The sequence below is a fragment of the Phalaenopsis equestris genome, unplaced genomic scaffold (assembly GCF_001263595.1).
Source record: "Phalaenopsis equestris unplaced genomic scaffold, ASM126359v1 Scaffold206200, whole genome shotgun sequence".
NCBI classification, from domain to species: domain Eukaryota; kingdom Viridiplantae; phylum Streptophyta; class Magnoliopsida; order Asparagales; family Orchidaceae; genus Phalaenopsis; species Phalaenopsis equestris.
The window spans coordinates 500,819-513,164 of NW_018225623.1; the positions used below are offsets into that span (position 1 = coordinate 500,819).

At 32.7% G+C, this 12,346-nt stretch overlaps 2 protein-coding genes across 2 annotated transcripts in view; both read right to left on the bottom strand.

Annotated features, from left to right (window-relative positions):
• Positions 1-1,059: 1,059 nt before the first annotated feature.
• LOC110036423 lies at positions 1,060-6,898 on the bottom strand. The gene is made up of 7 exons (XM_020740863.1): positions 6,717-6,898; positions 3,509-4,234; positions 2,490-3,102; positions 2,087-2,187; positions 1,903-1,980; positions 1,694-1,821; positions 1,060-1,341 (listed from the first exon to the last, which is right to left on the bottom strand). The coding sequence occupies exons 2-7, from the start codon at positions 4,184-4,186 to the stop codon at positions 1,197-1,199; spliced, it is 1,743 nt and encodes a 580-aa protein (XP_020596522.1). The 5' UTR covers positions 4,187-4,234; positions 6,717-6,898; the 3' UTR covers positions 1,060-1,196.
• Positions 6,899-12,044: 5,146 nt separating this feature from the next.
• The window catches only part of LOC110036419 (probable prefoldin subunit 3), a 49,797-nt gene continuing 49,495 nt past the window's right edge, over positions 12,045-12,346 (bottom strand). The window contains exon 6 of the mRNA XM_020740857.1: positions 12,045-12,340. Within this exon, the coding sequence (XP_020596516.1) occupies positions 12,278-12,340 (63 nt within the window). The 3' untranslated portion in view covers positions 12,045-12,277. The remainder of the gene's footprint in view (positions 12,341-12,346) is intronic.

Below are 12,346 nucleotides of genomic sequence, written 5' to 3' on the forward strand. Positions count from 1 at the left end.
CATATATTTATATATAAATTTGATTGATTTACACAAATTAGTGGTATATATAAATTATAATTACATTGCCTTTGAGATAAATACAATTTTCATGGATAATAATTACGTCTATTCTCTTATACTCAAATATGAAAGAAAAGTCAATGTTGTAATCAAATATAAAATATAATTTTTGGTGTTAAATATGTAAATACATGAGAATTGTGTTGTATGCATGTAAGTACACTAAAATATATAAATATTACATGAAAATTTTAAAATTACTTCATTTTAAACAAACCCATGCATGAAAATGTGTTTGATTTTTTTAAGAAACAGTGGATGTTATTTTAAAAATGCAAAAAAAAAAAAGTGAACTAAACCTTTTCTCACATAGATAAGGTGGAATATAATAAAAAAAATTGAAGTGTAGGCGTAGATATGTAAATACAAAAGAATTGAGTGGTATATATGTAAATCTTCCTATTTTTTTAATGATAAATTCTCTCTAAAATGCTACGCATTCAATACAAGTTTGTCAGGCAGGAGTATTCCAAACAGCATTAGAGATATATTAGAAGCACCTTCCTAGAAATTGTTGTTCCACAAGTATTTCACAAGATGAAACAATGTTGTGCATCAGGCACAAGTTGTCACAAGCACAAGCACTGGCCATACACGCACACAAACAATCTGAAGATGAAACAATATGCATCAAAATATCATAAATAATTCACATTCACCCAAATGCCCAAGTCCATGACCATGAACTTGGTGATGCAGCACTTGGCACTTGAAGCATTTAATTTGCAAGCAACAAGAGCAGTGACTCCAGAAGTTTATGTTAAAAAAAAGGGGCATTTGCATGCCCAATTCTTATGTATTTACATATCTAACACCGAAACTACACTTTTTTCACTTTTATACCACCTAAATCTTTCATATCACATCAAAAATAACATTATTTTAACTTATCATACATAGATGAGGTAGCAGGTATGTAAAAATGGAAGTTCAGGTGTTAGATGTGTAAATACAGAAGAGTTAAGTGGTATACTACCAGGCAGTAATCTGACATAAGAAATTGTACAAAAATATAATTTCAGATTTCAATCATTAAGTATTCAAAACCAACTAACACAGAATCTCAGCCTTGTATAAATAAATTTAGTGTACCCATCTAAACAATAGGTGTTATTTATCCAAAAAAAATATTGTCAACATGATGTAATGTGATTGGCAGTTCCTTGGACAGCTTTGTAACACTGCAGACTGCACAGAGGAAGATTTGATTTCGAATCCCGGTACTTGTATGGATTTGCACAAGATGGCCCTGCACATTTCTCCCTTGGTGGTGGATAACTGGACAAAAAGAAGAAATCTGTTATTAACAGTACTAACCACTATGCCTCTACTAAACAGTTCAGGCAAATTAAAATTCGGCCATTTACATACATAGCACCCAATTCTTATGTATTTACATACTTAGCACCTAAACTTTATTTTTTTTTTAAATTTATGCCATTCAAATCATTCGTATCACATAAAACATACCACTATTTTAACTTTCTAAGAGAGAAATACAGCTTTTCACGTATAGTTAAGGTAGCACGTATGTAAAAATTGAAACTTGGGTGTTAGATATGTAAAAACATAGGAATTGAGTGGCATGCAAGTAAATCTTCCATTAAAATTTGTAGAGGGCAAGTATGACCTGCATGGCTTGGAATCAAATATGCTTGGCAGGCCAACAGCATCCGGGAATGTAACAACTGTTCCAGTAGGTCCCATGATCCATCTAATGCTATTACCCTCTGATATTTGAGAACTAGCAGCTTTGGCCTGCAAACAAAATAAGAAATTCATAGACAGAAATTCCATTCCAGTTGGAGATGAAGGACATCAATATGTCTGTAAGCATACTTTTTCAGCTTGAGCCTTCTCCTTTTCGGCTTTCTTCTTGTCAGAATCCAATCCAAGTATTTTCCTAATTGCTGCCGCCTGTAGATTGCATGAATTTAAACAAAATTATAAAAATTTAGAAATGTGGTATACCAATTTTTTATTTGGTTGGTGGTTGGAATGGAAGGAGTGCGTGGAGAAAAACCTCTGATTCCCTAGCAGCCTTCTCCACTTGCATTTTCCGTCTCTGAGCTGCTTCTGCCTTCTTAGCCTGCTCCTCTACCTCAGATAGCTTCTGCTTTTGTTCTGTGGGAATACATCAAGTCAAAAACCCCCCCAAAAAAAAAAACAAGAAAAATATCAAAATAATCCTGTGATTCTTTGCAAGAGGTCATTTTAGTCCTAGAGTCTATAAAGTGTCAAGTTAGACTCCAAGTGTCGATTTAATCACCATACTCTTTTAATATGAGCTGAAATAGTATCCACGAAGGACTATTTCAGCCTCAATTCAAAGAGTCTGGATTAATTTGACACTTTTATGAACTTTGGAACTAAAATGGTCCTGTATAAACTAAAATGAAGGTCATAGAACATGAGATGGCTCTTACTTCTTGGAGGTGCTGGAGGTAGCCCATCAGGAAACTCAATCAGGCTTGAGCCACTTCCATCCTTACCTGGATGCAGAGCTCGTTGTCGTGTTGTAAGAGGTTCCATTCGTACTTCCGGAGATGAATCAACGGGTGCTTTTTTCTGCTTCTTCCTTTTCTCCTCAGGATTATCATCAGAAATAGGTTCATCTTCTTCAACATAGTCACTATCCTCAGAAAACCTACCTGACCTGGGCCTTTTCCTTCCATCTTTGTTCATTCTTGAAAAATTGTAGTCCTCATCCTCCATATATGAAGCACTCCTAACTTTACTTACCTTGGAAAGCTTCCTTTTTTTGGTCCCATCCTCCCCATCCCTCTCATTTTCCATACTGCAATCAGCAGAACCTCTAGAGGTTTTGAGCCTTTCAATGTAACGAAGCTCTTCGTCTTCCTCGCCGTCATCAAATTCACCATCCAAGACCCGCTTCTTCGGCACCCTCCTGCTCTTCCGAACGGGTTCAGATAATACACCTTGGTTTTGATCACTTTGAATTCCAGATAAATCGCCTTCCGTAAATTTACCTCTGCAAGAATTTCCTCCACCACCATCCTTCCAAACATCAGAATTATCCTAATAGAAACAAGCAAGTAATCTTTTAATTTTACGTCGGAATGCATGCAGCACAATTTCTTCAAAGTAATATTTACACGCACACCATTCAATTCTTATGTATTTACATATCTAACACCTAAACTTCAATTTGTACATATATGCCACTTTACCTATGCAAGAAAAGCTGTATTTCACTTCTTAAACTTTTAGTGGCATTTTACACGCCCCATTTTTAAAAAAAGGTAGACCCGGTTATATTCCATGAAAAAAAAGCACAAAGCAGATCTTTTTACATAAAATAACAAATCTTAAGAGCATATTTCCTCATCAAAATTAAAAATAATAATAACATTAAATACACAACATAACCTTTGCTCAGAGGAACAAGGTATGCTTAAAATTCATGAAATCAAAAAGGTATTACCTGAGAAATAATCTTAGATCGATGTTGAAAGGCATCAGAAGACCGTGAATACTTTATGGAAGAAGATCCAATGTTTCCAGATTCAATGTTAGATTTCGCAGGAATTGTGCGAGTAACTCCACCAACCTTGAGCTTCACCTTCTTCAGCTTGGTCTCAACAGAGGTGCTAGCAGATCCAGCTGACTGATGCAAGTTAAGTCCATACCGTTCAGGAGATAGAGACCGCATTTCAGAGTTCTCCTTAAATTTGCTTGAGCTCTTCCAGTTACTGGGAGCAAGTACACCTTCGCTACTTCGCCTCACATCTGATCCATTCCGTCCATGATCTCTTAAACTGCTGCTCACATAATGTGTGTCATATTCTCGCTGAGCTTTATTATCTTTCTTTCTCTTCTTCGATGGAGTGGAATAATCAAATTTACTGAGAGAAGCAACCTTAGGAGGGGGGTAGTTGAGATAAATTTCTTTCCTACGCGAGCTGCCATCATATCCTGAACTGTCATCAGGAGAAAACTTGTTTGTATTATCGGAAGAAGGTGTAGAAGAAAGTGAGGATGGATCCCGACTCCCAAAATGCAACGGTGAACCTTGCCGAGGTCTTCTTACTGAAGAACTCCTTCTCTTCTTAACCACAGAAGCCGCAGCCTGCCCTGATCTGGAAACCCCTGCAACCTCCATCAAAAGTTCAATTTGTGTGGTAGACGGCCATTGAGACACGTGACCCGCCTACAAATTTGGAAGAACATCATTCAACAATTTAGTTACAAAAACAATGAATAAAAAAACAAGGGAAATTTACATGATCACACATTCAACCTTTCATATTTACATGCATAGTACTTTGGTTGGTTAAACCTATGCATGAAAATGTGTATTTCACTTTTAAAAATTGTTAATAGTGTTATCTTTTATGTGATAATAAAGATTTGGGTATTGTGTGTACATATGAAAGTTTAGGTGTGAGATATGTAAATACATAAGAAATGTGTGCTATGTAAGTAAATGCCCCAAAAAAAATTAATAGCGTAAATGGCCTTAATGAAATAATTAATCAAGTAAAAGAATCAAAACTAATGCTAATATAATGATCAACTTCATGTGACAATAAATATGTATCACTAACAGCTAAAAAAGTAAATTTAAAAAAATGAGCAACCACAAACACTAAATAAGATCACATATCAAGCAATCAATGACCCGCCCATGTCTAACTATATAATGTTATATTTCACAAATGTAGTCAAAGGCATTTTTGCGTCAACCTCCGAGATCCCTTCATAATTTGCCATCATGCATATGATAAAAATAAACTACATGAAATTAAAATAAAATAATCAAATAGTAAAGTGGAATTACTGCACAAAGCATTAAGAAAATGCCATAAAACGTTTAGGCTTCAACAACAAAATGGAAGCAATTAACTAGCAACTTGCCTAAAACAAATCAGGATATGGGTGTTAAAATTGTAAGAAAAAAAGCTTATATGAATAAAATTGCCTAATATTAACATCTGATAAATTATTTTTTTAGTAAGAATACACGCAAAAGACATCAAATTTACATGTTTAACAAAAACAAGCGATTGGAGCAACGTCCAAATTGAACTCCACTAATCATCTTCCTAGTAAGTAATAATTAATCCTTAGACCACAAAAAGCCCTCATACAAGCAAAGTCATCTTCCTCGCTGAATCTTGAAAAGCATAGAGAAAACATACCAAACACAATCAGTAAACCGAGGTAGAACATAGGAGCAACGCTCAAAATACGCTCAATGATGAGTGTTGTATGCAGCTACGCAGGATAATAGGAATAAGGCATACACGGATGCAAACACAGTTGAAATGGACGCTGCATCAACCCTGGCTAATTTCTTAACTTTCCAAGAGATGGAGGGAAGGAATACTTGATTGATTCCAAACCACAAAAAAAAAATTTATTTCTGGCCACAAGGGGGATGTGACCAATACAGTTATAGTGAAAGTTGGCATCAATCTGGTTAGTTCCTTCATTTGTAGGTAAAATAACAACGTAAATAATATAACTGATTTTATTAACACTAAGGGGGCGTTTGATAGCACACTTTTAATAGGATTTAACCATGGATTTCACCTAAATACAGCCAAACACCAAAAAAGTAAAACCAAATCCCCTGGACTCTACTTGGGTCCGCCACTGGCAAAAACTAAGAAGTTTTTGAAGAATACACATTCAACATCAAACGTACAAGAATTGAAAAACTTATTTGTTTTGAATACTCAATATTTAATTATTTCTTCACACAATAAGGTCAATATGCTCATGAATGTCTCAAATTAAGAAATTATTTGAAACCCTCTGAGATTTAACAAAAATAGAAGTTTCAAATCTTCCAACATCTTAAAACTACTTCCACTCTTTATTTACTCTTTCTACGAATCCTAGCCAAGCAAATCTATTTCAAGTTAGAGACAACATATCAACTCTCATTAATTATAAATTCCATGTGACCATTGATTGGTGAAATAAATGCCCATCAATCACATATCAACTCAAGTTCGAGACAACATATCAATATAGTTTTAAGTATAATGATAGAAATAGAATTTTAAAAAAAAATTTATTTAAAATTTACTAAAGAAAAGTTTGTATAGCATGTAAATCTATAAGAAAGTTTATATAAAATTTTAAATAACATAAATAGCAATACAATATTTTTAAAGTATAAAAGTAAGAGAAAGCCATTTCAGCAAACTCTTTGTTTCAAAGGTCATTAGGCAAAATAACCTTCTTACTCACACGGAAACACCTCTCTTACTCGTAGAAAAAAAAAAACACTATTCACCTCCCATTCTCTACCAAATGGAAAAAAAGGTTGCCTTTTCGTCCTATCCTCTTCCACAAAACTCTAAAGACCACAAGCATATCTCCTCCACCATAGAGAGCAATAATAGATATAAAAACAGCCACAAGAAAGAATAGTTACCTGAAATCTTAATAATTAAGAACCCTATAATTTAAACATAGAACATTCATGTTGAACCCTATTAGGGTTCATTTGCAATAATTAATCAAAGCAACATATAAAGTACCTTATATAGAGTAACAGATCACAATTGGAATAATCCGAGAAAGAACCTTCTAAACATAACACCAATCTCATTTGAAGATTTACAAGAACAAAAATCTCTAACTTTATAATGGATTTGAAAGAAATGACAAAGGTCTACCGGTAAGTGGCCAAGATCCGGCAGCTAGAGCAGGTGGCTGCTGAGGCGTGGAGGAGACAGAAATGGTTACGCTAGCCTCGGTGAGGGAGCCGGTGAGCTTATGCAACGCCGGTGGGTGGAGAGGCGCGATTGAGGACGGAACGGAAATCCTCGCGATATCAGGGCGGAATGTCGATTTTTAGGGTTTGTTATACTTTTTAATATTTTATGAAATTTATAGAGCTCTGCAAGAGAAAAAATTTCAGAGATTATTCAGAGTGTATTTAGGATTATATGTATATTACAAAAATATTACTGATGGTGTAACCTATTTATAAAGCAGCTCTGCGTATTTAAACATATTTTTCTCTGCACATAACCGACATATCACACTGTGTGATTCACACACACACACACACACACACACACACACACACACACACACACACAAACACACACAGAGTTTTAAATTTATGAATGAAAAAATATAACTTATTTTTAAAAAATAATAATAATATCATTTATAATATGATATTAAAAATTTAAATATTATATGTGTAAGCATGACACTTTTAAATGCAATATATTAAAAAAAACATTAGAATTATGTGTTATTCATGTAAATGCTCCTTTTATTTTAAATTAAATCGTCACGTCAAATAGAGACTCGAATACTTCACATAGTAAACTTAGTTCCCACGAAACAATTTAATCATTTTAGAAATTTTCCTTTTAACTAACATATTTAAAGTGTTAAAATTTATGTATAGAACCAGCAGTGGTCTACAAGCTGCTCCCACACTTTCAAATGGAAAGTTAGTGTGTAATTGTTCAATAAATAGAAAGTTTTAGGGGTCAAATGTATTTATAGAATAAAACAAAATTGTTAGTCATCCAAAACTTTAAATATAATATTTTAACCACTCAAAACTTTCGCTTATAACTTTCATTAATGAGTAATGGATGGTGGTTGTAATGAGAAAAGTTATTAAAATTTTATATTTAAAGTTTGGGTAATTAAAATAAAATAGTCTATTTAAAAACCTAAATAAATACATATATGTAAAACAACTAAATATGTAATAAGGAAACCTCAAGTAAAGATTATATAGATTTTTTTATTAAGAATAATGCCCTTAAATTTATAAAATAATAATATAATATTTTTTATTATTTTTTTATTTGCTTAGGGATTATCATATATAGAATAAGATTAACTCAAAGACTTATAATATATTATTTATATAATTGATATTTTCATTTTATCCCTTGATACAATTCTCAAGCCTCCCGACCCTTGAGTTTTTTAAACAACTTTCGGACCATCTAAAGCATTTTTCAGGAGGCTCTTGGTGAAACAGGATATTTTCATTACGCAAATCCAACAATATCAAAACACAAAATTAAATTAATTATAAGTCTCAATAGAGCAAAATCAATCACTTGAGGGTATAGTTTGAAACATTACAACAAAATGATCCACATACTTTCACCAAAAATGTTATATTTCATAATTCGTGTCTACATTGTATAAACTTTTTCTACTAATATAAGTTTTGGTAGTAAAATTGTTTCAACCAAGCTAAGATACTATGTCTAATGATTTTTCGTATTAAAAAATTTTGAGAAGAAGATCTAATGTCATCCATGAATTGTTCTAAATTTATTTAATATGCATGTGCTCAAAATTTTCATATAATATTGTTGAATCTGAGAATGCTCTGTAAGCACACCCAAGAAATAGAGCATATGAAAACTAGAGAGAGAGAAAGGTTTAAATTAGCTTGAATAATTCATTAATCTTTCATTGTAAAAATGATCCCCTATTTATAGGCTAGGGGATATGAAGTGCACAATTACCCACCTACCCTTGTCTAAAATAAGATCCTCATAGGGCATTTTTGATCATAAATAGATACATGAATAAAATAATGAATAAAGATAAAATGCGGCCTCTAATTTGGTTGTCTCATTCCCCAATTATCAGTTGGATCTTCGATCTATTTATTTAAGGGCTTCAATCCTGGACTATAGACCTTTGATCAACCAAATTATGGGCTTTTGGTTAGTTGAATTGGGGGTCTACGGTCGTCCATGTTGCGGTTCTTCAGTTGTCCGGGATGTGGATCTTTGGTTGATATAGCTTGGGAACTTCGGCCGGTCAAGCTAACCTTCTTCAATCGACCAAACTATGGTCCTTCGGTCTGACAAACCATGGTCCTTCGGTCGGCCATCCTTGTCAGTTGTGGTTGATTAACTATCCAGATCCAATTGGTAATTAACATTATCTTTGGATGACTCTTATTGTCAATCTGAGGCTAGGTTCTTAGAAAGAGAATATTTTACTGCAATCTGATAGTTAGCCCCTTCTCTTCAATTGGAAAGTCGCCAGAGAGTTGTGTAGGTGTATGTGTTGGCATCAATTTTTGATGTCATGTGGGTAGGATGGCTGCCAGAGCATTATGGAACCTCACATGATACATGTGTTGATTCCCATAGTGCAACACATCCATTGAAGAACAGTCTGGTGTGTATTGAAATGTACGTGGTCAGAGTCGTTCTGCTAGACTTTGGTTGTCACTTAGACAAATGTCGGTCGACATTTGACTGACGATTATGATTCTTTTCGGCACAAGGTTAATTCTATGTATTCTCCTTTTTGGAAAGATCTTATCAGAATTGCTATCAAATTTAGGTCTGCTCTAAGCTTTCATATTACCAATGATTGTCAAATGTTATTTTATTTTGATCATTAGTTTGAGGGAGTTTCTCTTATGGAGAAATTTGGTGATTCTATTTATACTTGGTTTAATCTTCTTCTTAATTCTAAGATTATGGATATTACTTTTAATAATTTTGAAATTTTCCTTCTAATTATCAACCTTCTAGTTTTTGTTATCAACAAGATTTCTATTTCCATTGGTCTTACTTGTACTTGGAAAAGAATCTTATTCTCATAAAGATGTTTATCTTTCTCTTTATGCCACTTCTCCTCGTGTTAGTTAGTTTAAGAGAGTTTGGTAGAAAGTTATTATGAGAGGGCTCAACACTTGTGACATTCTTTCTTTAAGAAGTATGCATCTCAATTTGTCTAGTGTTTTATGTATGAATAATCTTCAAACTCATGTTCATCTTTTTTTTAAATGTTATTATTCTTATATGCTTCTCAATTTTTTTTTTTTTACTTAATGATAATTTTTTTATAGTTATAGTAATATTTTTCAAGTTATCTATCACTTGGATAGTTCAACATGCAAAATTTCTAAGTGTTTTTTATCTTTTAGATGTTCAAGTTGTTTCTTATGTGATTTGGTACGAGATAAATTCCAAATTTTTTGGAGTCACCATACTTCTGTTAATTCTAATATCAATTATATTCATTGATTGATCTTCTACATGAGCAAGAAAATGGAAATTTAAAAATTCTATTCCTAATTCTATTGAATAGTTTTACAAATTTTTACTTATCTCATATTCTTTGTTTTGGTTGGTTGATTTTTCTAGAGTTTTGTCTGTGGAGTTGGTTGTGGTGTTTTGGTTTTTGGTTGGTTGGCTGGGTTGCTTCACCCTATTGTTTACAGCTTGTTGGCTGGGTTTTTTCTGGTTCTTTTATGTGTTACAATTTTTAATTGTTCTTGCTCGGTTTGTTCAGGTTTGTTTTTGAGTTGTAATGTTCTCTTGTAGTTATTAAAATTCAACCATATTTTTTAATATATTTTTATATATTCAAAATTTTAAATGGAATTTTAATACTTATATTTTTGGTTGGCTAGCTAGTTTGCTTCTCCCTATTGTTTTGCAGCTTCTTGGGTTTTTCCTGATCCTTTGATTCGTTGCAGTTTTTCTTGTCCTTGCTTTGTTTGTCGAGGTTGGTTTTTGTGATGTGATGCTCTCCAGTCATTATTAAAATTCAAGCATGCTTTTTAATTTATTTTTCATATATTCCAAAATTTTTGGATTGAATTATAATACTTCTTTCTAGGCCTTCTGCTCCTGGTGAACTATTTTTCCTTCCATTAGGGATCTATGTTATTTGGAGTGCTGCTTTGTTCCTGTTAGTTTGATGTTAGAGTTTTGATTATTTTTGTTGCTGTTATTGTATTTTGGAGTTCTTGTTGGTGTTCTTCTAGCTCTAGCTTATTTTGGCGGTTCAACTTTGATCTTTGTTGTATGCTCTTACTTTGTGATCTTCTCTGGTTGCTGAGTTTGATATTTAGCTGTGATAAATTTCATTCATTATTAAAATTCAATAATATTTTAAATATATTTTTACATATTCAAAATTTTAGAATAGAAGTTTAGTACTTTTATGCAGCCAAGTTTGTAGCTCTAATGTGTTGAAGTCCTTGTTATTTTTTGTATCTTACATTATCTTCTTTAGTTTTTGTTTTTTCTCTTCGTATTTTTTTTATAGTTCTTTGATTTTTCTACTACTTATTTGTTTGTATTCTTTATAGGGCTTTCAATTCCTTGTGAAGTATGTCTTCTATTGGAGATTTCTATTGTTGTTGAAGTGCTATTTTGTTGTTGTTAAAGTGTTGTTGGAGTGTTGTTTTGTTGCTGCTAAAATGTTGTTGTTGTCGTGTCCTTCTATTCCTGGTGGACTGTATATCTTTCTTGGGGGATTTCTATTATTGCTTGTCTTGTTTTGTTTAAGTACAGTTTCTATTATATTTTGAAGTTCTTACACTTGTTGGCGTTTTTGTCGATCATTTTTTATTTATTCATTTTGCAACTCATTTTTTTCTTTGAATAAAGTTGGGTGTGATGCTCACATTTCAGTTAAAAAAAAAGGTTAAAATTCTGTAAAAGATAAAATGCAACATGAAACTCAAATGAAGTGAAAATAGCTATTTAAAATTTGTGTTCTCTTCTACCATAACAATTCCTATATTTTTCATGTGATGGTATAATGTTCAAAAAACAAGGAATTTTATCATTTTAGTTTATTGTAATTTATTTCAAAGAGAGTACTGTTGCAAATAGAACAAAACAAATCAAAACTCATTCGCTATCTTTTAACTACTTGATTTTTTTTTTTAATTTTTTATTTTTTGAAATTATTAGGTAAAGCCATAATCACTTGTTATGCAAAACAAGGCTGCTCTTTTCGAGAAATTATTGTGTACGGACACCGTATGCATCTCTGCATGCGGTGTCCGATCCTAACCGTAAATCAGGGTGATCTACGGTCAGGATATATTTTAGTTTTTTTTTTTTAAAATTTAAGTGGGGCCCACCGAAATACACTTTTACGGTCAGGATCGGACACAGTAAAAATGCACTTTTAAAAACAAAAATACTGATTTATGGTCAGGATCAGACACCGCATGCATTTTGCATCCGTATGGAATAATTTTTCGCTCTTTTCAAGTTCACAAAGCATACATAAATCCTTCAAAGAGAAGCTTAAAAAAATAATAATACTCGCATAAGTTTCTAAAAGTGCATTTTTTTCACAACTAAAGTCATAAAATATATTTAAGACCATCAAAGGCTCAAAAGAAGAATCCAACGGCAATATGGTTTTTTAGCTAATAAGAAGAAGGAAAAAAAACCATTTTTGATTTATTTTTTTCTTTTCAAGTTGTTTGCTTGATTCTTCTTTGATGAACATCCCAGTTGTAAACCCGAGCAGTTGTGACCTGCAT